The following is a 27,475-nucleotide window of genomic DNA, read 5'->3' on the forward strand; positions in this document are numbered from 1 at the left end:
GCACTGGAAGGGAATGATGCACCTGGGACCCAGAACACACCCCACTCACCTGAGCACGCTTGGCTTTCTCAGTGGTTGGAAAGGATGTGATGGTGCAGTTGCCTTTTCTGTGGGGAGCTGTGGCTGGCACAGAGTGTGAGCAGAGAGCCTGCAGAGGACAGGAGCACATACCTCAGGAATCACATCAGTCCCTGTGCCAGAGCTCCCTGGGCATTGTCCGGGACTGGGATCACACACAGGGGGCTGATGGAACTGATTGGAGCTTTCATAAATAGATAAACCATAGAAATAAATGTCTGTGGTTTCATACGGAGCAAGTGTGTGGGTGACACCTGGGCATCGACTGTTGGGTCTTCACACCCCCCTTCACACTTTCCTGTTTCTCTGCAGACACTGAAGGAAATCAGGATAATCTCCATCCTGAGCGAGGCAGAGCTGGGGTGCAGACTAAGCACAGCACAACTCGGTGTGTTCTTTTCCCTGTGCCTTTTCCCTTTCAGCTTCCCAGGCTCCTGCAGATGTGATGGAAGGTCTGGGAAAGCAGGGAGATGAAATGCAGGGATGGGATGCAGCAGGAGAGCCTCACCTGTGGATCACAGTGCCAGTGTTTGTTCACAGTGAAAGCTGGCTCAGCCTGTTATTTTAAGCAGGCAGGTGCAGTGAGATCTTTGCTGCCAAACAGAAGTGTCAGGGAGGGTAAGAGGTAAAACACAAAAATAGAAAGGTTGGGAAATACATCCAGGTTTTGTTTACAGCGTCAGAAGGATTCTCTTGGTTTTGAGCTGAAAACTCTGAACCAGTTTGCTGTAGTGAAGATGAGTAATCCTTGCTGTAGTGGCAGCCTGGCACTGTTACCACCATCCATCCTTTGGGAAAAGGGGTCACGCTCCCATTTCTTGGGCTGTAATGCATTCCTGGCTCCCCACTCATGCCAGGAAGCTGCTGCAGGTGCACCCAGGGCAGAGCAGCTCTAGGGTGCTGCCCAGGGAGAGCTGTGCCAGGGTGAGCAGCAGGTTTGGGGTCCCAGAGAAGACCTAGAGCTGCAGCCATCAGAGCCCATCCCCACCTCCCAGCACACTCTGGCTGTTAAACCCCTTCCCTGTATTTTTGCTTGCTCGGAGGAGATGAGCAGAATAATAAAGTTTGGGCACTGTTAAATACTTCAGTGACAGCAGGTGTTAAGTGCAACCTCCCTTTGAGCCTTCCTGGGGTCCTACACTTGAAGGGATGTTCAGAGTCCTTTCCTTGAGCAAAGAAGGTGTGAGTGTTGGTTTGTGCCCATCCAGGATATCCAGGGCCAGGAAAATGTTACAACTTGTCCCAGAAGAGCACATTGCCTCACCATCCAGGAAAAGAAATGGAACTAATTTCTCCTGAACACAAGGAGCTGGGGGGTTGTGTATTTATAAATATATATGTGCACTTATTTTATATGGATTTCTATGTATATTTGTAGACTCACAGACTGGTTTGGGTTAGAAGGGGCCTGGGCTGGGTGGGCCAGGCAGAGGGCTGTGTGTCCCACTGCCTGGCATGTGCATTTGGGAAGTGTGAGGCCAGGGGTGAAACAGCAGCTGGGTCTCCCCAGGGACCCCCTTCCTGACCCAGCAAGGCACGGAAGGGTCGGAGGGGTGTCGGGGAGGGCAGAGAGCAGGGGGAGGGTCAGGGATCCCATCCTATCCCTGGTGCTGCCCAGTCTCCCGCCGAGGGATCTGACCCCACTCCTGGATGCTGCTGAAGGGGCAGATCCCTGACCTGCCCACCCACACCCAGGGACCCCCCTGCCTCCCTGAGGCCCCCAGTGCCCACGGGGTGGGGGTCACTGGGATCACAAAAGCCCCTGGGGGCAGTGAGGGAGGGGCCTCTGACCGCAGCCTGCACAGAAGTGCTGAGGATTTGCACCGAGACAGGCACCTGGTTTATTTATGTATTTATTTCGGTAGGAAAAGCACCTTATTCCCGTTCCTTGTCAGCCCCAGGGCATTGCCACGGTCACCACCAGTGCCACCTCCCACTGCCACCTTTCACCCACTGCTCCCCACCATCCAGGCAAAACCCACCCTGTGCAGGCATTGTCCTTGTGCTGGGGGCCAGGGAGAAGATGCCTTTCCAGGGGTGAGGAACAAAACCAAAGGGAAAAAAGGAAGCCGTGGAGTTCCCGCTGCACCCAGACCCGCCGCCCTCGCGGGTACAGCCGGTGCTGCGCCGGCACTGCGGGACCGGCAGGATTTCAACTCCCCCCACCCCCTGTCCTTGTACCTTTTATTTTCTTTAAAAATTCTCTCTTGGCACACGGTGCTTGCCAGCAGGGGAGCAGCTGGGAAAGGCGGAGCGGAGCTGCAGCAGCGCTGGTGCCCCGCGGTGTGCCAGGAGGACTCCCTGCTGCCTGGGCAGCTTCCCGCTCTGCCCCACACCCTGTCCTAAAGGATGCGTTTGTTGGGAACCCGCAGTGCGGAGGGTACCGGCGAAGGAGGAGCGGTGGCGATGCTGTCCCTGCTTCCAGCGCCTGGTGCCCTCCGTGATGCTCCTCCGCCGGGGTCGTCCCAAAATCCAGGCACGTTCCAAGGGGCTGCCCCGTCCCCGCTCTGCGCCGGCCGCGGGGCGCTCCTACACGATGCCCTCGCTGCGCTTGCTGCGCCACACCACGAGCGCCGTCATGAGCAGCGTGACGAGCACGGGCAGCAGGATGAAGGGGCAGAGCACGCCGTTCGGGGGGTCGTGCAGCGCCCGGCCCGACGGGGAGCAGTTCCTGAAGTACTGTTTGTGCACGGCCACGAAGAACTCGTCCACCTGCCGGTTGGGCCAGTAGCAGTCGAGCCTCTCTGCGATCAGCACCGTGCAGTTGGTCAGCTCCCCGTACGTGCTGCAACACACACAGAGCACCGGCTGGCACCGGGACCAGCACCGGAGAGGGGAACGGCCCCTTCCCCTCACAGCGGGAATTGTCTGCATCATAGAACATTATCTACTATCTTACATATTACACTTAATATAACGTATTATAATTACATAATATAGAGACAATATATGTCATCTATCCTATAATATACATTATATGTAATGTATAATACAAAAATCTATAATACAATTTATAATACATATCTATATACACATCTATGACCTCATCACTGTCTGGAACTGCCTGAAGGGAAGTTCTGGCCAGGTGGGGGTTGGTCTCTTCTCCCAGGCACTCAGCAATAGGACAAGGGGGCACGATGGGCTCAAGCTCTGCCAGGGGAAATTGAAGTTGGAGAGCAGAAGAAACTTCTTTCCAGAGAGAGTGCTCAGGGATTGGAATGGGCTGCCCAGAGAGGGGGTGGATTCCCCATCCCTGGAGGTTTTTCAACTGAGCTTGGCCGTGGCACTGAGTGCCATGATCTGGTAAAGGGACTGGAGTTGGACCAAGGGTTGGACTTGATGATCTCGGAGGTCTTTTCCAACCCAATCCACTCTATGAGTCTATGCAATATACACTACACAATAAGTATATAAAATTTGTAATACAAAGTGTATACCATATAATTTCCAATTTGTAACATACAAGGGCAACATAATGTATCCCTCCCTGTGCAATACATACTTGCTATCACAGAGGTGTGTACTTGTTGAGATTGCATTAGAGTTGCTACTTATTAAATTTTTTACTGATTTTTTTTGAGTTGTATCCTGATAAAGACACATACATGGCCCTATAAAAATATGTAGTTTTTTTTAAATTTATATAACCCATATAAAACTATATGAGGTTTTTGAGTTTATAGTATAAAGAAATATGGGGTTTTTTTTTTACATTCCCATCAGGTTTTGCCACTTTATGGCACTTCTGAGTCCTGACCCACAGCCAAAAGCACAAGCAGTTTTCATCTACAGAAGGACATGAAAACAGAAATAATATTTACAAAAATAACAAATTTGGTGGTTTCTTGTTTGGTTTGTGTCAATTTTTATGGGATTTCATGGCTGAACCAGTGCTATCTGATGGACCCACATTTTAAGTGAGACCTTCAGGAAGCCCATCCCGAGCCACGGAGCAGCTCAGCTGGAGCCTTTGGAGCACCATCCTCCAGCCTGTGTGGCTTCAGCCAGAGGGAGACAGAAATGAGTACACTGAACTACTGAAAATTCTCCTTATAACTGCCTAAAACTGAGGAGGTGGCACAGGAACCAGCTGCCTGCTTTGGGGCTGTGAAGGACCATGACCCATCCCACCTCTCTATAGCCAGCAAGTCCATTCTTCCTTTTTTTCCCTAAATATTTGGAAAACCAGGAGCAGCTCTGAGCCAGAGGCACTGTCCCTGTGCTGGCCCATCCCTCGATCCCCTGGAAGGACAGGAATCACCCAGCACCTCAAACCCTCCCTGCTTTAAAACCAGCTATGCATAAAAATACATCTCTTTTTTGCCCCAGCCCAATTAGTCACATCTAACCCGAGAGAGGCAAAGCAAACCAACCCCCAGCTCACCAATTAAAAACCTGCCTGGGGGAAGAACTATTTTACAGGCAGCTCCCCAGCCCTGTGCAGAGCCTGCTGTGCAGCTCCTCGGGCCGGGTTGGGGCAGGCTGTGCCCAGGGGCCGCGGCAGCCCCTGCCGAGCCCGGTGATTTAATTAATGGGGCGCCTGCAGCTGCCAACTGCAGATCCTGCTCAGCATCCCAATGGGCACAATTACCATTTCCTGCTCATCAGCATCCTTAGGAGATCTCGGGAGCTGCAGCATCTTCAGGAACCAGAGGGAAAGTGTTAAGAGAAGTGAATAAAAGCTATTTTTAAAGCTGAAGGGCCACACAGTAGCTGGCTGAGCCCTCCCCCGGCTCTGACCGCGCTGCTGTGGAGATAAATAGCTGCTCCCATCATTAGATGTGAAGACATTCAAGTAACCGAAGCCAAATAGTGCCAGCGATGAAAGGATAAATTGTAACAGCCCTTTGCATGGAGGCAGCAGCCAAATTCCAGCGCTCAGGCGGCTCCGGAGGTGAGGACGGACCCGAGGGGGGGAGCTGAGCAGCACAGGGGGCAAGGAGGGGCTTTGGGGGCACAACTGCCTGTCCGGGGGGGAAAGGGGGTCCCTCCATCCTGATGGGGTGGCTGATGGCACTCTGAGTCTTTGCTGTCTTGGTTAAAGCCCCCGTGCTCCGGATGGGCCGGTGTCCCCAGCAGGGTGACAGGAGCAGGGTGACAGGAGCAGGGTGACACTGTGGGCACTGCCACGCCCCAGGCCCACCCCACACACCCCCAGAGCCCAGCGGGGAGCGAGTGGGAGGGCCCCGGCAGGAAAATAAACTGTTTTCAGCAGCAGCTACAAGTGCAGGAGGACACCGGGGGCTGCTGAGCTCCTGGCCAAGGGAAAGCAAGTCTGGATGCTCCTCGAGAGATGATTTCTGTCCTTTGCTCACACAAAGAATACTTGGCCATCATAGTTTGATGAACCACCACCTAAAAGCAAAGCCAAACTCCCAACTGTGAACAACTGTGTTAATTTCTTCCACTTTATCTCGGAGAGCCTTGGCCATCCATAGACAGCACCTGCCACCCACCAGCTGGGTCCATCCCTGCCAGCTCCGCGGGCCCTGGGAGTCCCTGCCCTCTCCTGTCCGTCCCCACACACAGAGCACCCACACACAGGGCACTGAGGACCTGCTCCTTACAGACACACCACCAGCTACTGCAGATCCCCCAAAGGGATCCACCCATTCCCTGGGAGGGGATAAACCAGCCCGCTGTGATCCAGCCTGCCTGTGATGCCTTGTCAGGCAGGCTCAGGATCCCTCTGGAGCGCAGCAGGGCTGGTGGCCGGGGCTGAGTGTGCTCCTCCTGCCACAGCCCTGGCAAACATTCATCCCACTGCAGCTCCAAAAGGGCATCTAGAGTTGGACCAAGGGTTGGACTCGATGATCTTGGAGGTCTTTTCCAACCCAATCGATTCTATGATTCTATCTGGCTCTCTTTGCCCACAGGCAGAGCTGCATTCCTGAGTTAGCACCATGCCAGCACCTTTCCACCGGGAATTCAGCCCGGGGTGATGGTGAAATATCTTGTTTTCCTGCCCAGCTCTGCCCTCCCTCCCCCTGCACAATCCAGCCCAGGAGAGTGAGGTCTCCCACCATGCCAGGCAAGGCTGAGCTGAGCTCCAGCAGCTGACAGGATGATCATGTTATTCCTGGTGTCCAGAAAGAGTAATAAGTAACCTCAGTCACAGAGTTAAAAGTCTTTGGAGAGAAACTTGTAGCAGGATGCTCTGCCCAAGCGGGGGTACAACAGCTTGAACTGCAGCCCACCTGCAAAGGTTGCCAGTGATGGATGGAGGAGGCAGAGGGGTCAGGATTTACCTAAAGCTGTTGCTATGGTGAGTAACATCAACCTCACTTCATAATTATTTTGCTCACTTTAATAGCATTGTTTTAATAAATAGGGCACCACAGTCACAGTTCTAACTATACTGTGTAGTAAATTCTGAGTAAGGTCTTTAATCATTACCATCATCGATAAAATAAATAATTTATTTTATACATGTAATACACTTGGTTTGCCAACACAAAGTCAGACATTCAACTCCACCTATATAATCCTTTAAACTGCTGCCTAAATCTGGGGCCAAGATTGGATCTGCCACACCCAGACTCCCCTCTGAGAAGGAGTTCAGGAGGTAAGGAAGGACTCGCTGCATCACCTGACTCAACAGGAGGGCTTCCCTACCAAACTTTATCCCAAGCTTCCATTCTGCCCATGGCAAAGGCAGAGTCCAGCTTTTGGCTTTCAGACAACCCCACAGCTCACCTGCAGACCTCCATCTCCCAAACACCATTTCCTCCAACCCAGAGAGGGCACAGACCTTCCAAAATAGCCACCAGAGGTTATATCCTTGCAAGCAGGAGAAAGGCATTGCCAAATCCCTTTCGAGGGAAGACTAAAGCAGGGAGTTAACCATGGGAAGATCCCTGGCTGTGCTTTCAGTAAGTTCCACAGTGTCTCTGTGGACACCACTAGGAATGGCAGGAGAAATGGTCTGTGCCCACACCACCCCTCCTGCTTCTTCTGCCTCCTCCTCTCCCTTGGTTTTGCCTCAAACAGCAGCATCTTAGGTTAAAATCCTCTGAAACACCCTAAAAGACCAGCTTTAATTCCTACAAGATTATTAAGAAGTTGTGGTTATTGAGCTGCTGTAGGACAGCCCTGGGAGCAGGGCAGGTTTTCCCAGATGATCCCCCCACTGCAGGAGACAGGCAGCTGGCCCTGAAAAGCACAGCCTTGCTTACGTCTCAGTATTTTTTACCTACCCAACATGAACTGCATTTGAAACTGTTTTCCTTGTCACCATGGAAAGGGTTTGGGTTTAAGGGGCACTGTGGACTCCGTGGGGATGAAGGGAGATGGGGCCAGGCTGCTGGTGGGAAGCAGTCAAGGACTGATTTAGGGTTTGATGGCATCCAGATGCTCACACTGCTATAAATCCTAAGGCATTCCTCTGTCTTTTTACCACTGCACACAAGACTAGAATTGGATCTGGCACTTATTCCTTGACAGCACCTGGATGCAGACAGTGTTTCATGAAGGTTCACAGCTCTCTCTTCTGCCACGAGTATCACGATATTTCCTATCCTCCCCGCATTCCTTGCTTTAGAAGAGAAAAAGAATTACCACAAGGCTTTCCTTTTGCTTTGTAAATTAAAAGAAAACACTGATTTCCTCCTCTGCAAGACTGCAGGGCAGGCTGAAGGGTACCCAGTGGGACCTGGCAAGCTGAAGATAAATAAGTAGATAATGAGATAATAAGGGAATGGATCGATCTGTTTTGTGTAAATAATGGATAAATAACCCGAAGGCACGGTGTGAGCGCCCTGGCAGCTGTAGGAGCAGCCCCAGGCAGGGCTGGAGCAGGGCCGGGCACCAGGAGTGCCAGAGCCGGCAGCTCCTCCCACCTGCACCTTGGGGACCTGCGCGTTCCCACCGGGGCGCTCCTTCCCCGCAGGATGCCCGCGGCGAGGGGACAGCATTCCCTGGAGATTTTCAGGCATGCCACGGGGTGGATATATCTGGGATGAAGATGCCTTGCTCGGCTGGAGTGACACCCGCAGCTGCGGCGCCGCGAATGTCCCTCCCGTCCCGCTCACGACGCCGCGCAGGGATCGTCGGCAAATCCATTCCCTGGCCACGGCCCAAACCCAGCAGGAAAAATCGCTGCAATCCATCGGCTCCCGCCGCCGCAGCCGCGGGTGGGCGGCCGGCACCGACCCCTGCAGCAGCCCCAGCCCCGCCAGCAGCGCTCCACAGCCCCAGAATAGCTGCCCCCAGGGACACCACGGCTAATCCCCGGCTCAGTCACCACGCCAACGAGCCTGCACCTGGAATCCAAACAGCCACGCTGATCCTTGGGATAATTCATCAGGCACAGCTGAGCTCCCGCCCAGAGCAGCTCGGCCACCACCACGGAGGGCACGGAGGGGGGCAGGGGCCATGACATGCAGGAGCCCCCCTGGCTTTTAAACCCCAGGACAGCCACAAGCCCTGGGAAACAAAACACCAGAATGCTGAGGATCCGAGGAGCGTCCGAGGCCACTCCAGAACACTCGTCCTCTGTGGAGAAAGACAGGGAAGGACACCAGATGACCCAAGGGAAAACACCTCTCGGTGTGGAAGGGCACACTAGTCCTTCTCCCTTCCCAGGAGACCCTGTTCACAGCCAGCTTCTGGAATTAAAAGCCACCTGGCATCCCATTCCCAAGGTGTGTAACAGCTCACCCAAGTTCCCCTGCTCTACAATGAAGACTTCCATATCAAAACCCATCAACTTTCCCCACATAAGCACAGCTCAAAAAGCCAACAGAGCTCAAACGTGCTGGACAAACCTCAGAGCATTGGTCCTTGTCAGTGTGGTCCAAGCCCAACCTCAGCAAACACTCCTGGTGCCAAGAGACCCCTCTGTTACACGGGAATGCTGCAGTACCAGTGAGCAAAGAGCTGAACTGATGGCCCTGAGGGGAAGGTGGGAGCAGCATCTGCAGCCTCTAAATGGGACCAGTGAACCACAATTAACTCTGCTGAGACAACTCATTTATCCAGATGTTCCCTTCATGTCATCCTCAATTGAGCAGGAAATGATGGGAAATGATGGGCCTTACAGGCCCATTAAATGCTCCCAACCTGATGCTGGCAGTGGTACAGGTCCTGGCAGAGGCAAAACCTCCCAACAATTCTTGTTTCAGACAGATTTCAAGCATCAAAATTCCTCGGTTTGGAGGAAGATACAGAAAGAGCAGGCTCTAGGCAAAAGGTGGGTTATTTCTATTTCTTTGTCTCACACCTGGTGGAAGCCAAATCCTTCCCCTAAAGCCAGAGGGGTGACCAGCCATCTATGCCACCCCCTTCCCATTCTGCTGGGACATCTCCCTGTTGTCCAAAGGGGATGGTGCTTCCCCAGCACACCCAGGGGGCAAGGCTGCTGAGCAAGGTGGGCATCCAAACCCCACATCCCTGCAGATTATTTACTGCAGTAGCTACTCCCACCCCATTTTTCCCAGTGTCCCGAGGGCAGGAGAGGATCAGAAGAATGTCATCTCTTAAGTAACCCCAAGCCATGTGTTCACAGGGAGCAAATGGACTCAGGCAATCAAATTACACACTGCAAGCTTATCAACATTTCCTCCAGGATAACGAGTTTAGTTGAAGCTATTTAGGAGGAAAACAGGACGCTGGAGATAAAGAACAAGCTCTTCAAAACACCTCTGCTCCCTGGGCAGTGGCTTTGCTGGGGGAGGAGATGGATGGAGCTCACCAAGCCTGCAGACAGCACCAAACCAGGACCACAAGCAAAGCCCTGCCCCTGGGGGGACACTCAGCACACCCAGTATGCATGTTTAGAATCACAGAATAGCATCATAGAACCACTAAGGTTGGAAAAGACCTCCAAGGTCATGGAGTCCAAGCTTTGACTGAAAAATACATAAACACAAATGCATGTGGCTTTTAATCTGGCACAGAAGAAAGGGCCACAAAGCAGGAAAGCAACAAAATCTTGCAAAACCTCTAGTTTTTGGGCAAAACAGCACCAGCTGCTCCCCATTTCCAGCTGACCTCCATCCCCACTGGTGTCCCAAGAGCTCATTTTGTCCAATGCTCCATTTCCCCAGGGAAAGGCCACAGCACAAGGCTGTACAATATGGAAAGTCAGCTGAAGGTGGAAAGAGGCTTTTTATTTTCTCTTTTCAAGCCCTCACACTGACACATGGCCACTCCTCCCATCTCAGCAGGGGAATGATTTATGCCATGGTGGGACTGAAAAACTCTGATGATAAATAGGAAAAAGCTAATCCAAAGAAAGCATTGTTTAGGTTGCTTGCAACAAAAATAAAACCAGAACACCCCAAAATCGAACAGATTCCTTATATGCAACATCCCTTTACTCCCTGATGCAGCTGCACTAAGCAGGATTCCCTTATCACCCTCATTATCCCCCAAAGATACTCCAGGAGGGAAGGAGGCTGCACCTCCACTTCTCCCAAGCCATAAATCACCTCTGACTCCCTGACACTGATTACAAACAGGAGGCTTAGCAGAGGACTGCCATGCCATACCATTCCAGCCTCTCCCTCCAGTTGCTTAGAAAAATCAACACACAACTTCTGGAAGCAGGGGCTGAGCCAGCAGGTCCAGTGGGACAGCCTGGGATTCTCTCAGAGAGGGTCTGAGGGCCTCTCACTGGGGTATGGGGCTTTCAGGCAGAGTTGTGGCATTTTGGACCAACTGGAGAACCAGAGTGCTGAGACAAAAATGAAAAATCTCATGGAAAATATGTCCATCAAGCTGTGAGTCACCAGCAGCTGTGAGGGGGGTCCAAATCTGCTGCTTTATTAACCCATTGATCCCCAGACAGATGTGGCCTTCCCTGACTGAAGCTGCATTGCACAACTGCCTTCCTGACTGCCAGGCCCTGCTGAGGTTGGGCTCCTTGAAAGCCTCTTTAACCAAAGAATGGCTCTGCAGACCCACCTCCCTCATCCAAACACCCTTGCTCAAGCAGGGCCACCCACAGCTGGTTGCTCATAACCATGTCCAGCTGGTTTTTAAGTATCTCCAAGGATGGAGATTCCACATCCTCCCCAGGCCAGCAATGCCACTGCTTGGCCACCCTCACAGTGAAATAGCATTTCCTGGTGTTCAGAGAGAACCTTCCATGCCTCTTTTGTGCCCATTCACCTTCTCTGCCACCAGGATGTTTGTGGCTCATGTTCAACCTGGTGCCCCCAAGCTCCTTTTCTGCCATGGTGGTTTCCATCTGGGCAGCCCCCAGCACGTCCTGGTGCACAGTGCTGTTCCTGCTCAGGTTCAGGACTTTGCCCTTCCCCTTGCTGAACTTCAGGAGGCTCCCATCAGCCCATTCCTCCTTCCTTTTGGATGTGTTGCCTCTGAATGGCAACACAACCCCCTGGTGTGTCACTTACCTCTCCCAGTTTGGTGTCATCTGGAAGTTTGCTGGGATTACACTCAGTCCCATCACCCAGACTATTAATAACGGAGAGGTTAAGCAGGACAGTGTTGACCCCTGGGGTGCACCACTAGTTGTTGGCCTCCAACTAGTGCTTGTCCAACAACTGCCACCCCTTGGGCCTGGCTGTTCTGGCAATTCCCAGCCCACTGCACTATCTTGTCCGTGGGGTTGTCACAAGAGGGAGGAGCAGAGAGGCCTCACTTACCTCACAGTCTCACCCCAGTCGCACCAGAGCCGCTGCCCGATGCCCTCCATGCTGAGCTGGAACTGCCTCAGGCAGTAGTGCCGGATCATCCAGCCGTAGTCCGGCTCCTGGCACGCCGTCGCCGCGATGAAGTGCTGGGCTGCAAGACAGGCCAGGGGCAGGCAGGGTCAGGCTCTGCTGCTGCGGGTCATGGCACAGCCCCTGCACCCCCAAGAGGGCACCCACCAAAGCAGAGCTGACATCACAGCAACCCCTTCCCCAACCAGGTGCTCCAAAACCTCCTTCCCAGGGGTTGATTTCTCTCCTCACACCCCTCAGCCCCTTCAGCATCAGTCTCCATTCCCCTCCCAAGTGCCTCATGCTGATAAATCAATTATTCAAGACAGGCCAGGTAAGGATACAGATTTATTCTCTGCTGATCACCTGGCACATGCCTTTGGACTGCAAATGCCCAGGTTTTCAGTTTACAAAACGAGTAAGTGTGTTGGGGAAGGAGGGGAATGACCCCACATCTCCCAGCCTGATCCCTGCTGGTGCCAAGCAAAGCTCCTGCCCGGTGTCCCATTTGGGAACAAACATCCACCTCCAATGCAGCACAGAGTCTGGCACAGGGAAATCCACCCCTGGTGCACAGTGCTGGTTTGATCCACCTCTGGGTACCTGTCCCTGCCACGAGGTACCTCAGGTTTGGGAGCAGAAAAGGCAGAGATGCTGCTCACAGGCTCGTGCACAACCAGTGCAATGTTGTTAGAGAGGGGAAAGGGAAAGGACAGTGATGCTACGAAGGGAAGGGGAAACAAATCTTTGGAGGAATGATTTACTGAGCCTGGCTATAAATAACACCTTTCCCATGGTCCCACAGAGCCACTAGTGCCTTTGCAGCTCCTGGAACACACTGCAGGCAGGCACTGCATACCAGCTCTATTTTTTGCCACGTGTGAATAACTCTGTGCTTTATTTTTATCCTATTTTTTTAACACAACAGGATTTAGCTGCTTTTATTTAGTGGCCAAGGGACATCACCATGGGACATCATCCCTCTGCAGCCTCCAAAATCCTTAGAGCATGTAGGTACCAGCATCCTATGGCAATGGGTGGGAACTCAGGGAATTTGGGTGGGAAGGGCCCCTCAGAACCCTGGGTGATGTTCCTGGTTGGCTGCAGGGCTCCCATGCTGCCTCCCACCACCAACTGTGAGTTTCTGAGCCAAGAGAAGTTAAGGAGCACTAAACCCTCACTGATGCAATAATAAAATTGAGTTTATCAAAACCTAAAGCTCTCCCCAGCTGCTACCAGCCAGGGGCTCATCTGACAGCACCTCAGCCAGAGATAAGCCCTGCTCTGAAATGGGAGGTCTCCAGATGCTGAAGAGATGCACCAAGGGAGGAGGAGGAGAAGGTGAAGGAGGAGGGAAAGTACAATAATTTTCCGTGAGGGCCTGGCTGCAGATCTCAGTCTCTGGGCAGGCTCAAGGATGATTGATGGCTGGGAGGCTTTTCCCCCCTTCCCTACAGCCTCGGCTGAGTGAGCACCAGCATCCCAGGGAGGCTCAGGTGCCAGCCCAAGGGGTCACCCCTCGGTGAGGTGTGTGCACTGGACTGTGAAGGACAAGGGCCCTGTAAATTTTATGCCCATCACACGTCTGGACAAGCAGCTTGCAGAGAAAACGCTGCTGGGGAACACGTCAAGCACAGAGCAGGAGAGCAAGAGGGGAGAGGGGAGGGGAGAGAACAGACCAGAAAGCAGATGGATGAGCAGCTCAGGGGGTTGAGGAGCAAAGGAAGAAACAGAGCCAGGAGGAATGAGTGGCACGCAAAGCACAGAGAAACTGAGGAAGACAAAGCCACTTGAGGAAATTCAACTGTGATGCAGCACAAGGAGAAAGAGAAGCAGGAGTTAACAGTGTGGCCAGGCTGCACTGTGCCTGGCTGCATTCCTCCCACTCTCATTTAGCAAGGATGAGCCTACATCCTTGCACCACAACCATCCTTAGGGATGTCAATCCCAAATGTCTCCTGACGACCACACAGCTTTTTGGAGGAAAACACCTTAAGAGGCAGCTCCACCTGGGGTGGAGAGAGGAGAAACAGTGAAAAAACCCTGAATAAACCACGGGGATGAAGCAACTCAGAACCACAAGCTGCTGCAAGGAGCTGCAAGCCACATATGGCTGGTAGTCTGCACGAAAACCAGACCATCAGCCAGTGACCAAGACCCTTCACATGATTTTTAACATGGTCAAGGGCCCTTTTGTCTTACAGATCAGAGGCAAACAGCATCCAAGAGGAGCAAAGCCCAACAGAGCCCGTTGTGAAAGTGCTGCCAGGATGGAGCCGGGCACAGCGAGGCCAAAAAGGTCTTTTGTTTTCAGCTGACTGGGGAGTTCTCACAGACTGAAGCTGTAATTGCACATTTTAAGGTCAAAGTGAGAAGTTCCTGCTGCATTTCCACATGGTCCCCCCCTAAACCCACAGATCCCTGCTGCCCCACAGACTTCCTCCAAACCCACTTCAAGCTGGGAAGGGCTCAGAGTTTGTAACAGCAAAGGAAAAAAAGCAGGGAGAGATTTTTGTGTCACCTGGTTCTCATTCCAGAAGGTTTTCCTTGTGCCCTCAGCCCTGCTGATGGAGATGGTCTAAGTCAGCTGCAGTGAGCTGTGAATAACTGAGCTCTGGAGCAGTCATGTCTCTGTACTTAGCAGCATCCATTTGTGAAGGCCATAAGGAGCTGCTGAATAAATGAGCTCCAAAACATGATTATACTGAGGCTGAGCTGCCTCCAAAGAGCTTCCCTGTCATGGGCCCCTGTCATTCCCATTCCCTCAGGAAAAAGGGCATCAGGAGTTGCAGGAATGCAGTGGTTCTCTGGGAGCATTCCACTGGAACCATGCAGTGCCTCCAAAGCTCTGCATGGCCTTCAGGTGCCACCTTGACAAGAGAATCACAGAAGCCCAGAATGGCTGGGGTTGGAAGGGACATTTAAGCTTATCCCATTCCACCCCTTGCCATGGGAAGGGACACCTTCCACTGTCCCAGGTTGCTCCAAGCCCTGTCTAACCTGGCCTTGGACACTTCCAGGGATGGGGCAGCCACAGCTTCTCTGGGCACCCTGTTCCAGGGCCTGCCCACCCTTACAGGGAAGGATTCCTTCCCAATATCCCACCTACCCCTGCCCTCTGGCAGTGGGAAGCCATTCTTCTATCACTAGAACTGTTGATGAACAACCTTTCCTGCTGAGAGAATCCCTGATTGCCTGTTAAAAGATGAAGTTTAAGGATCCTTCATTTGCTTCCTCACAGGAAACATCTGGAGAGCAGCAGTGATTGGAGGGACAGCTTTTGCAGGCACCCCAGGTCCTCTTGATTGCCCTGGGATTGATGTCCTGGAGAGTCCCATCTGCTGCAGGTTAGCTGCAAAAAACCTGTCTCACATTGATTTCAGCAGAAAAATAGTGTTGGTCCTGAATTTTTACAAAAAATTTTGGCAAAACAACTGGACCTTCTTAGATTGCACTTCTTACAGCTACAGTTTGGGCCAAGAGCTCTGGGTCACCCTCCAGAAACAGCTTGGTGGGTCCCACCCCCTCCTCCTGCCACCACTGTGAGCCCACACACTTGTCATGGTGATGGTTCACCAGCAGAAATCCCTGAGCTTTCTCCACAAGAGGGTTTTGCACATTACATCAGTGTCCCCTCTGCACAATTCCTTGGTCTCTGGCCATATTCTCCTCAGTTTTCCAGGAATTCTTGGGCTTGCTGGGATGTGTGACTAACCCTGTGGGGAGGCAGAGGCAGGGAGGATGGCAGAGCCCAAGAACAGATCTGAGATTTCAGACTGGGCATGGCATGTTGCCAGTTCCCAGGCATTCCTGCAAGCCTTCCCACCCTCTGCCACTCGACCTCTGGATGCTGCTCAAGACATGTGTGCACTGGGACACTTGGGGGCAGCAAGGCCCAAGTAAGGCAGTTTCATTTCTGGGGAGATCCCACCAAGGTGCTGGTACTGGAGCAGGTCCAGAGAAGAGCAACAAGGCTGGAGAAGGGACTGGAGCACAAGTGCTGTGGGGAGAGGCTGAGGGAGCTGGGGGTGTTCAGCCTGGAGAAGAGGAGGCTCAGAGGTGACCTCAGCACTGTCTGGAACTGCCTGAAGGGAAGTTCTGGCCAGGTGGGGGTTGGTCTCTTCTCCCAGGCACTCAGCAATAGGACAAGGAGGCACGATGGGCTCAAGCTCTGCCAGGGGAAATTGAAGTTGGAGATCAGAAAGAAATTCTTTGCAGAGAGAGTGCTCAGGCATTGGAATGGGCTGCCCAGAGAGGGGGTGGATTCCCCATCCCTGGAGGTTTTTCAGCTGAGCTTGGCCATGGCACTGAGTGCCATGATCTGGTAAAGGGACTGGAGTTGGACCAAGGGTTGGACTTGATGATCTGGGAGGTCTCTTCCAACCCAACTGATTCTGTGATTCAAGGTGGACTCAAAACCACTCCCCCTCTCACCTCTCACCCTAATGCTGTATAGAAGTAACTCAGGGAGAGAACCAGGTGGGACCCACCACCACAGGAAGCCCAGAGCACTGAAGGACCAACAGGACACTGCTGGATCCACCACAGTGACTATCTTCTTTCTGGGGGAAAATGTTCAGGGCTTCATGGCATGGAGCAAGAAAGAGCCAGATAATCATCAAAAAGCCTGGAGGTCTCATTGAATCCCAAAGATGGCAGAGAATTGCAAAGTGACACTCACAGGAGGGCTGACAACAACAAGGCACATGTAGCACCAGCAAAGCTCTGAGCTCTAAGAACAAACATCCCAGTATCTTCCTCTGGGCTCCTCCCAAATGCTGTACCCCCCACTGTGAAATGATTAGTGCCCTCAACAAGCCTGACATTAAAACAGTCTGTTTTCCCCTCCTTTTCGGGGTGGTGATTTTGCTGTTTGATTGAAGTCTCGTGGTTCAGACTTGGCTGCAGAATAAAATCCAGCAAGAGCTGGAAACCTGGTGCTCGTCTGCTGAGAGATTCCATCCCTGCCTTTGCCATGTCCCTGTCTTGTGGGACAAATCCTGCCTCAGCAGGTACAAACCTTGGGATTAAAACTAACCAGGCAGATGTAGTCCATGCTGCCAACCTGGGTACTAACCCCAAACCTGATTTTGCCCCACTTTCTTGTGGCCAACAACCCACAGCCACCTCACACTCAGCTGTCCCTGCCAGGCCACTCACCCTGGTGACAAAAACCTCCAGTGGGGATCACAGCCCCATGTCCCAGCTGGAGGCACCTCATGGCTCCAGGAGAGCAGGTTTTGAGCAGGGGATTTTGCAGGCACAGCCCTGAGAAGCCTTGAAAGCACATGTTCATTACCCCCAGGCCACCACCTCATTTTCCTTTTCAACCCTTCCCTGGGTGTTGGGACCCCCATTTACACACAGACCAGATGGGCTGGTTCTCACCAAGTGCATTTCTCACCACGTTCCCTTTCACTTCAGCAGAGCCAAAAAAAACCCAGGAAAAATTGGCCCTTCCAGCATCTGCAGACCCCTGGGAAGGGTCTGGTTTCCCTCTGCTTAAAAACACACCTCCTGCCCAGGCTGCTTTGGGCAGCTGCCAGCTCAGCACAGCTTCAGAGCTTGCAAACTCTCTTGGTTACCAGGAAAAAACTAAGCTGGTGCTTAACAGAGTTGTGTCCCACTCTGGCTGGAGCTGGGGGACAGAACACTGCAGATGCTGGAGTTGGGAATGGCAGAGTGGCCAGCTCAGTGCTGTGTATCCCTCCCTGAGAAAGAAGGAGCCATCTGCTCACACCTCTGCTTGCTGACAGCCCTGGATGTGCCCCCGCAGTCAAACGAAACCTCTGAGCCCTGCAAGGATATTTCTGTCCTGGTTTTACACAGGAAATGTATTTTTAAAGCCTCTCCTCCCTGGCTGGGTCAGACTGGCCCCAACCCTGAGCTCCTGGGACAGTGGCTCTGGGGGCTGTTGGGGCTCTGAAGCAGCTTGGAAACAGAGATGGATGAAGGGGTCCAAAGCCTGCAGGTGTTCATAGGGGAGACAGAGACCTGCACAGGAACATCCCATCCCAAACCTGCTCATGGATGCTTCTGGAGTATCCTCAAGTCCCAAACCCAGGCAGTCTCTGCCTCCCCCACCCACTGCACTCTTGTTCAGTTTGGTGTGTTGTGGCACTGTCCCTTAATCCACAGGACTTTGTCTCCCAACATAACCACTCAGGATGTAAATTAGGAGGGAACTCCTGGGATTTTGGGGTTTTCATGTGCTGAAAGGGAGTGGGGATATTTCACCACACCGCTGAGTCACAGTGCAGTGAGGATTTCAGAGGCAGAGCAGATGCTGGGAGGTGAGGGGAGATCTGCCTCTGTCCCAGCACTAGGGAAGGCTGATCCCAGGATGTCTTGGACATGCTGCCACTGCTCTTTTCAAAGAAGAGAAGGAGCATCCCCCCCTCCTTGCCTGCCCTCTGCTCCAGGGGATGCAGATGGAGCAGCAGAAAGAAACCACTCAGCTACTACTTGAGCAGAGCAGTCTGTAAGCACAGCCTGGACATGGTTACAAAGTCCAGCTGAAGCTGCAGACAGAGGGCTCACCCCAAATTCCACCTGTCTGACAGCCTCAGTGCCATGAATCCACACAAAAGCTTTCAGAGGACTCAAGGACTTGGGAAGTGCGGACAGGGCAGAAGTCACTCAGGCTCAGAGGGGAAAAAAGCTTCACAGCAGGGGAAAACTTAAATGAAGAGGCAGGGCTAGGAAAGCTCAGTGGTTGGTAGGAAATCGGATATTGCCCTGGAAAACACACGTGGGGCTGGGGCTTTGCTTGTGCTGCCTTGAGGAGTGACCTGCAGGCACTGCAAGCCCAGGGCAGAGCACGGCCCAGGCCTCCCCTGGCCCCCCAGGTCACAGGATCACAGAATGTTTCACTTGGAAAAGCCCCCTAAGGTGATTGAGTCCCACCCTTAACCCAGCACTGCCAACACTGTCACTAACCCATGTCCCCAAGTGCCACATCCACATGGCTTTTAAATACCAGCAGCAGGGATGGGAACTCCACCACTGCCCCGGGCAGCCTGTTCCAATAGGCCCTTTGGGTGAAAACATTTTTCTGAATATCCAATTTAAAACTCGCCAGGCTAAACTTGATGACACTTCCTCTTGTCCTATGGCTTGCCCTCTGGGAGCTGAGCCTGATCCCCACCTGGCTCCCTGCTCCTGAGGTCCCCCCGGGTCTCTTTTTCTCCAGGTTGAGCCCCCCCAGCTCCCTCAGCTGCTCCTCCAGACCCTTCCTGCTCCCTTCTCTGGACACGCTCCTGCTCCTCAACGTCTTTCTTGTCCTGAGGGGCATAAAACTGAACCCCAGGATTTCAGATTTGGTCTCAGCAGTGCCCAGCACAGGAGGACAATCCCTGCCCTGGCCCTGTTGCCACACCATTGCTGACACAGGCCAGGTGGCATTGGCTTTCTTGCCCACTTGGGCCCACACAGGGTCATGTTGAGCTGCTGGCCAACACCACCACCAGCTCCTTTTCCTCTGGGCCACTTCCCAGCCACTCTGCCCCAACCCTGGAGCTGCAGGGGTTTGTTGTGACCCCAGTGTGACCCAAGGCTTGTGTGCTCCATCTCCCTCCATCTGGGCCTGCTCATCAAACAGCCTCCCCTGACACCAAATTAACACCTGCTGGCCAATTCCATTAAATCCCAGCAAAATGAGACCTTTACAAATACACACCGTGGCAGGAGTAGCCGTGATCTGAGTGCTGTGCCAGGGCAGTAAGGAAGGGAGAGGGGCAGTGTACAACCCTGTTTCTTGGGAGACAGTGGACACCTGAATGCAGAATTGGTACAGAAAGTACCTGCTCAGCCAAGCTGGGGCCAGTCCCCTGTTAGGGACCTGGCCAGGTGGAGAGCTTGGGTGGCAGATGCTCTCCAAAGGACCCAAAGGCTCCCATTCTTAGGGAATGGAGCACAGGACATGGTGGGCCTGAGGAGCAGGCTGGGGTCCATCCCCAGAGGTCCCATTTGTGGGGGACATGGAGCACAGGAGCAGAGCCAGAAAAAGGGCTGCCCTTCACCAAAGTCAGGTTGGATGTTCCAGAAACACTCTGGGGGATAAACATCCCTGGGCATAAAGACTTACTCAGAGTGAAAGGCAGTAACAGGAGAAGGTCAAGCGGAAACCAGCAGATCCCAAACAGCCACCGGCTCAGCTGCACCCCAGGACACGGCTCTCGGCACAGGGACCACTGACTGCACCCCTGGGTTTGGGCAGCCTCATGATCTTTGGTAACACACCTGAGCCTACAACAGCCTTGAAGGGCACCAGGTTTCACCACAGGCCCCATCTGAGCACTGAGGGTGCTCTGCCCAGTGTGGTGGGAGGTACCTGGAGCAGCTCCAGTGCCACTCCCTGGAGCCAGCACAGGGACCTGCCACCATCCCAGCTCTGGGCCCCAGAGTGACAGCCCTTCAGGGAGGAAAATAATCTGGGAGACTGAAGTGAAAACCACCCTGGCCTTCAGCCTGCACACAGGGGGTTTCACTGCTGCTGATGACACTGCCCAACACCCACAGTGACCTCTGCACCTTGTCCCTGCTCCCCTCAACTCACAGCCTAGTCTGAGCAGGAATCCCAACACCCCAATCAACAAAAATATCATCAAATCTGCTGGTTGCCAAGTGTCTCATCAGCTTAACATTGCACTTGCTTAAAAAAAAACCATAAAAATGAGAAAAAAGCCCTCAAACAGGCATTGCTTTCAGGCAGCTGGCTCCTACCTCAACTTCAACTAAAAATACCCTGGTGGTTATTTTCAAACAGTTTATTTTGTGCCCTCTTGTAATAGCTATAAAATGACAGCAAAACCTCAAAACACTCCCATCATCCCAGCAAAAAGTGAATGCCTACAAATCATCAAAGTATCAGCTCGATGGATAAATCACTTCCTTCCTTCACCAGCACAACGGGAGGCCAAATTTCAAACCTCTGAGATCCTTTTGGGTTCCATGATTATGTTCAGCTGCATGCAAAGTATCTCATTAGTGCTGGCTGGGGAAAAAAAGCTCTCTCTCTATTTTGCTTTGTGTAATAAAATGAAGGGAATAACCATTCCAGGAGCTGGGATGAAGTCCCCCTTTCCTGCACCGAGTTAATAAATCAGATTAAAGGCCTTTAAGTTCTGAGTATTCACCTGTATTAGCATGAGTTATGGAATGTCCTTGTCATCCATCAGAGGCTGCCAAGCTCACTTCTCTAGACTTGATTCTGCAGAGGGCAGAATGGCAAATACTTTTACATCTCCCCAGAAATTCATTCAGTAAGTAAAATAAAATCAAAACTAGCCAAGAAGAGGTGAAGGAGAAAGGAAATCTAAACCCTAACATGCTAAAACCCAATAGCTGGCTGACTGCAAACCAGGGGAGGGAACAATCTGCAATGAGCTGTTAGTTAGACAGATAATTATATCCTTAGTGACTGGTGGGGTCTTTTGGAAAATAATTCTCCTTGATTGAATGGAGGGAAAACACAGGTTTTAGACATGCACTGGCAACGTGTGGACAGCCCTGGCCTCACCCATTCCGAGTTCAAACTGTCTGTGGCTGTGACCACCACAAATACCTTTGCTTAGGGATAATCAAAAGGTAAATAATTGTTACCAACGCTCCTTTATATGGCACACTAAGAGCCTTAAAACTTCCTGTCTCATCATGTGTTATATTTAGTATGTAGAGAATGGTATTATAGAGATAATGTGTTAACATATTGGTAATAAATTTCTGGCATGTGACACAAGAGTCAGAACACTATTGTTTTACCTCTGCATCAAACTGGGATTTTTTTCTTACAGCAGCTGGGAACTTACCCACTTGCACCAGATTTTTCATCTTGTATTTCTCCCCTTTTGGTAACACCTCTCTTCCTTCTGCTGCCAGAAGGAGGGTGGAAGAAACCAGGGACCCCCAATGAATTCTGTTGCAAACAGCCCATGGCTGGCAGCAGCTGCATCCTGGGGCGAAGGGATGCCAGCCCTGGGAACAAGCCACATCCCTCCTGCCTCCCAGGACAGGACTGTGGCTTCCAGCATTGCCTTCCCAACACCTTAACCCAGCCTTAGACCTGGGCTTTGGAGCTGTTTTTAAAACACCAACAAAGCATGGGATGCCACGGGAGGACAGATATGGGCTCGGTCTCAAAGCCAGGCTGGGCTGGTTGCAGAAAGCCAGGGAGAAATGAGCAGCCATACCCAGGGATCTCAGGAATGTGCCAAAGGCAAATGCACTCTCCTCCCACCCCTCCAGAGTATTTTTTCCTTCAGCTATTTCAGTTGATTGAGACTAAAATAAGAACAGGGAAAGTAACACCAAGGTTAAAAGTGCTTGGCATCAGTTTGGAGATAACATGCTGTGAGCTCAGTGGTTCAGGTTTCAGGGGTTTGAGTGCATTAAACAAGGACTATTCTGCTACATAGGACCATCTACCATTTTAATGAATTATCTTCAAGATTAAAAAAAAAACCAATAACAAAATCAGTGCCTGGGCAATCCAACAGATTGCCTACAAAGCAGCACATAATGAGTAAATACAAAACTTTGTTAGGGAGGACACCAAAATAAATAGTGTCCTTGTCTTGTTGGTTCATTCATCACAGGCTGCAGAGCAGCAGCTTGACTCAATACTTTCAACCCAGAGTTTCCAGACTAAAATCTGTTGTTGAGCCATCTGAGCAGCCCAGGAATAATCTATTTTCTTTTTTAACAGATTTCTCAATGCAGTTTTCTTTCCTTCCAGCTGAGCAGTGCACAGAGATCGCACCTCTCTGCAACTCACACACACACAGCACTGCCCCCTTCCCAACAAAGGTTACCCAAAGGACACAAGGAAGCCTGGAGGGATTGCACCCTGCCCTTGGCTGAGCTCCAGAGGTTTTCACTCAGGCTGCTGCCTGCTTACCTGCTGGGATGCTTTCCTGAGGCTGTCAGGATGTGCTTTTAAATCCCCCAAGGCTCATGTTGTAGAAGCACCGAGAGACAAGGGACTGGAACATGAAGCAGGTTCATTACCAGGACTGATGATTAAAAGCAGCCAGTTTGTAGCAGCACAACGGCAGACAGGGACCAGGATTCCCTGGTATTCACCCCCACCACGGTGGGAATTAGCCTGGCAAACCCCAGCCAAGGATATATTTTAGATGAGAAAAAAGCATTTAGCTATTTGACTGGGCTGAAACATGCCGAGTTTCCCCTTTAGGAGTTTTGTTTAATGCTCTCCAAGCCAGTGGTGTTTTCAGTCCTCCCTGGGAGCAGGGTCTGTGCCATCACTTTGGGGCCCAAACCTGCCCCAGACACCCCTAACACCGACACAGCCAGACCTCACAGCTGCCCAGGAGGCAGCAGGAACTTGCCAACACAGCAGTAACTCCACACTCCCACCCACAGCTTTCCAGGACCTCCCTCAACTCTGCCATGACCCAGTATTGATTCCCAGCCCTAGGAAAACACAAAGGATGGCAACCCCACTTTTTTGGCATTATGAGGTCTCTAATTTAATTCCATCCAGGTCACAGCATTTATATTTTCATCACCCACAACCTCCAGGGTCATCACAAATGGGAGATCATGGCACTGATGTTAATGGCTCTTTAACTCAGCAGCATTTCAGAGTTAATAAATGCAATTCAATTTCTCAAAGCCACGTGGCTTCCTGACCTGGTAGTACAGCCTCTCCCATCCACCCTACCAAATCCACAGGCCACTGCTTTCCAAAGGAATAGAACTAGCATGTATGGGAGTATGTAAGAAATTACAGGGGGGAGGCAATTTGGTTTTCCCTACTCACATATTTTTAATGTATAGCAAGTTTCAAGTGCTTTTACTTTACTGTCAGAGATTTCTGACAGGCCAAGCCATAAATATTGCAGAGGATTTTCACAGAGCCACAGTAGCCTTCAATTAGACTTTAAAGGAAGTCTTTTATAAGAGGCACTCAAATCACTGACAGGCATTACTGAGTGTGCTTTTTGCTGAGAGGAGACATAAACAATCCTAACACCCCCCAGAATTCAGCAGTGGTGCTGCAGCCTCCTGACTTGCACAGCAGCTCCTGCAGAGGTTTCCCTCCCTTGTTACTTTTACTGTTCATCTTTTCTTATTACTACTATTTTTAAGTCCAGAAAATTCAAGTGGTGAGCTGACCACAGCCTGCAAAGCTCCAAGCAATGGTATCAAGGTGCAAGGGATAATGGTTTAAGGATGGTTACAGGGCAACAGGAATACAGGATCACAGAAGGGTTTGGGTTGGAAGTGACCTCAAAGACCATCTCATTCCAACCCCCTGCCATCAGCTCCCACTATCCCAGGTTGCTCCAAGCTTCATCCAACCTGGCCTTGGACACTTCTAGGGATGGGGCAGCCACAGCTTCTCTGGTTCAGGGCCCCACCACCACCCCAGGGAAGAATTTTTTCTTAATACCTAATCTAAACCCACTCTCTCTGTTTGAATCCATGCCCTCTTCTCCTATATATGCTCTTATAAAAGTCCCTCTGCATCCTTCCTGTAGGCTCACAGGCACGTGCAGAAAACCCAAAGCATCTCCTCTCACTGCCACATCTTTTCCCAGAGGCATCTTGCACCAAGGATCAAAGTCAGGTTGTTCAGACATACAAGTTAAGACAATTTAAGGCACTCTGAAGAACTTCAAAGGTTTTACCTTTCTACCTTTTCTCCTGACTCCAGGAGTCTCAGCAGGTGAAGAGAGGATACAAACAGACATAGAATTTCCTGTTTTCCAGGAGAGGTCATACAAAGTGCCAAAACCTTCTGTTTTCAAGAAAGCATCATTTTCTGCAGAATATGCACACCCAGTGGTCTACTACACAGACAGAAGATGTGGGGAATCAATCACATATGAGTGTTTTACCAGCCTGACTTGCAATTGCCTCTTACCTCTCTCAGTAATGCAGCTTTCTAAACCCAAAAGAAATCCAACCTGCACAGCCCAGCCCTGCCTTTAAACACTAAAGCACAGTGCAGAGTTGATGAGGTGCCACTCACCACTGCCCCAGTAACAACGAGCAAGACCACGGCTCGTGCCCTCCTAAGCAGCCTCTGCAGGGAGCTGTAGCCAAAACCAGAAAAAGCCTAATTTTACCTTAACAGAAGTGGTTACCTTGGGATACAGCTGGATCTCAGGTCTGCTGAAGGAGACCAGGGTTATTTTTAGGATGGCTGATTCCAATCATCACTGCTTTTGAAAGACTCTGCTGGGAAGTTACTTCAAGCTTTAAGAGAGAGGCTTTTCTGGCATAAGAGGAATGCTTGGCCAATCCTGCCAAGATCTAGACTGTGGCTTTGGTACAGCCAGGGGTTTATGGTGACAGGGAAAGGGTCTGTGTCACCTCTCATGGCACACAGCACACACAGAATTGGGAGTCACCAGCTGGGCAGTGCAGCTCGCCAAGCCTGAGGCCAGGGACTTGCTCCCCACCAGGAAGTCCTGCAGCAGCTGTGGTCCAAAGGCAGGGAGGATGCTCCCAACTGGAAGCAGAAGTTGCAACCTCTGACAGTATCTAGTTCTTCTGAAACAGACCACTTCTGCATCCTGCTGTGGGCTGCAGCAGCACAGCTTAACACAGCAAGCAGCAGCTGGGGCAGGACCAACCTCAGCAAGAGCCCCGGGCTCAGGCCGAGTGCCTACAGAGGCAGAAATCCAGCCCTGGGGAGGAGACCACCATAAACAACATTCAGTGCTCACAAAACTCTGAACAGTTTGCAGGGGAGGTGTGTTAGTGGCAGAGGAAGCATCCGAGAGTGAGCTCCAAGGCAGCAGCCAGGCCCATGAGCTGGCAGTAAAAACACCAACACACAAGCATAAAAACTCATCCTCCCCACCCACTGCCCATCCAAACTGGCTCTGAAATGGTGTCTGGCAGCAGTTACAGGCACAGAGATGCTGCTCCCCATGTGAGTGTCAGCCCTGGTGCTGAGCACAGGCACTCCAGGTGTGTTGCCAGCTCCACGTTCACATTAGCAGGATCCTGGCACATACAACAGCAGAGCTTTTTTTATACTTTTTATATCCTTCTCTTTAACAACAACTATTTTCATTTTAAAACACCTGCTTCCTCAGAAGCATCAGTGACCTCAAAAATCATGACTCCACCGTGACTGTGGGTACTCGATTCTCGCTCGCAGTTTCAGTGCACCCCTGTCTGTGTGCAGGGCTGTGAAGCAGAAAGGCACAAAAAGGTTGGGTTCTTGTTAAACAGCACAGAGTGTGCCCAACAAAAAATAATCCCAGGAGAAGCATGCAGTGAAAGACAAACAAACCCACAGCACCATGATTAGCTGCCACAGGGCAAGTGGCTTGCACAGAATCATAGAATGGATTGGGTTGGAAAAGACCTCCAGATCATCAAGTCCAACCCTTGGTGCAACTCCAGTCCCTTTACCAGACCATGGCACTCAGTGCTGCTTCTGAGCCCACTGGGGATGGAAAGGAGCAGCCTGGAGCACCAGCAACTCCTGCTTGCTTTGCTTTCAACAGCTACAGTGCCCAAGCCCAGAGAAGGAAGGGTCAGGAAAGTGAGATGGACTGGGAAGAGGGCAGAGAGAAATCCTAACTAGCAGGAGTTGGTGCTCACTGGCAGCAAAACCAGGCGCAGGTTTCTGCACCGACCTCTCACTCCTCAGCCAGGGACCCGCAGCCCTTCCCTGCAACTGAACATGGAAAACGTGCCTCGTCCAAGGGCACAGCCTTCTCCTGCCCCTGCAGGGCTGAGCAGCAGTAAATAGTTGATTATGTAGTACAGATAAGCCCATTACAGCACAGCTGAATGCATTCTTCACCAGGGTTTGGAGGAGAAAACCAGCACAGGAGAAAGAAGGGTAAGAATGAGAATTCTGTGCTTCCTCAGGGAGCACTTCGATTTCACAGATCAGCGTTAGGACGAGGTGCAGGGTTTAAGTTCCTTAAATAAACACACTTCTACAAAGCACCAATACAGGTCCCTCTGAGCTTTCTGCTGGGGATACACAGGTGACAAGCACGGCACAAATCTCTACCTGTTGCAACTGAAATGCCAGGAGCAGCCAAGAAACCAGAACACGCTGCACACATGAAACCAACCAGGCAACAAGAATTTCCAACCTGATCATACGTAAAACCCAGAACATTTGACCTCATTGAACCCTGTTTGAAAGAGCACTTCTGACTACCTCCTCTCCCTGCAGCTCAGGAGAGGGAAGACACAGACTCCTGACCCAGTAATTAAAAATCTGCAACAAAAGGCAAGGGCAGCTGCCAGCATGAGCACGGCTCGGCACATCTCAGCTACCACACAGGGAATCCCACACCAAGCAGCATCACCTCCGATTTGTAGGCCAAAGCACGATGTTTCGCTGCGTCCCGGCACTCTGGAATAATTTCTCCCTTTAATTCCCACCTGCTGTGTGTGTCGCAAGCGAAGCCAGGCTGGAGGCTGCCCAGGTCTCAGGGACAGAAGGGTGTCAGCGGCGGCGAAGCCCGTTCCCAGCACAGAGGGGCTTCCAGGGAGCCTCTCCTGCCGCCCCACCGGCCCCGGGGAAGTTGTGTCCCGACGGCCGCGCTCACCTAGCACGAAGCAGAGTGGCACTTACCCAGGACGAAGCAGAGGAAGCGCCGCGGGAGCAGGGCCATGGCCCCGCGGCAGGAGCAGCTCCGCTCCCGGGCCGGGCGGGCTCCGCGCCCGCGGCGCTGCGGGCAGGGGCGGACCCGGCCCCGCCCGCCACACGGAGCTCGCTCGGCGCA

The 27,475-nt window shown here is 51.9% G+C and overlaps 2 protein-coding genes across 2 annotated transcripts in view; one reads left to right on the forward strand and one right to left on the reverse strand.

Annotated features, from left to right (window-relative positions):
• UBE2F (ubiquitin conjugating enzyme E2 F (putative)) overlaps nt 1-1,437 on the forward strand; it is an 83,720-nt gene extending 82,283 nt beyond the window's left edge. Inside the window, exon 10 of the mRNA XM_071562444.1 lies at nt 1-1,437. This exon is cut by the window's left edge and continues 951 nt beyond it. The gene's annotated coding sequence lies outside the window, so the exon portion shown is untranslated.
• Nucleotides 1,438-1,919: 482 nt separating this feature from the next.
• Nucleotides 1,920-27,475, reverse strand: RAMP1 (receptor activity modifying protein 1). The gene is made up of 3 exons (XM_071562195.1): nt 27,325-27,475; nt 11,688-11,826; nt 1,920-2,863 (listed from the first exon to the last, which is right to left on the reverse strand). Exons 1-3 carry the CDS (start codon nt 27,362-27,364, stop codon nt 2,608-2,610), a joined length of 435 nt encoding a protein of 144 aa, XP_071418296.1. The 5' UTR covers nt 27,365-27,475; the 3' UTR covers nt 1,920-2,607.

Source organism: Pithys albifrons, chromosome 8 (genome assembly GCF_047495875.1).
Source record: "Pithys albifrons albifrons isolate INPA30051 chromosome 8, PitAlb_v1, whole genome shotgun sequence".
In the NCBI taxonomy this organism is placed as follows: Eukaryota; Metazoa; Chordata; class Aves; order Passeriformes; family Thamnophilidae; genus Pithys; species Pithys albifrons.

Excerpts from the sequence above, each read along its gene's own strand:
- RAMP1 (XM_071562195.1), bottom strand. The coding sequence starts at position 27,364 with ATGGCCCTGCTCCCGCGGCGCTTCCTCTGCTTCGTCCTGG. Across the intron at positions 11,827-27,324 it reads CTTCCTCTGCTTCGTCCTGG|CCCAGCACTTCATCGCGGCG; the intron begins GTAAGTGCCACT and ends CCTGTCTTGCAG. Across the intron at positions 2,864-11,687 it reads GACTGGGGTGAGACTGTGAG|CACGTACGGGGAGCTGACCA; the intron begins GTAAGTGAGGCC and ends TGTGTGTTGCAG.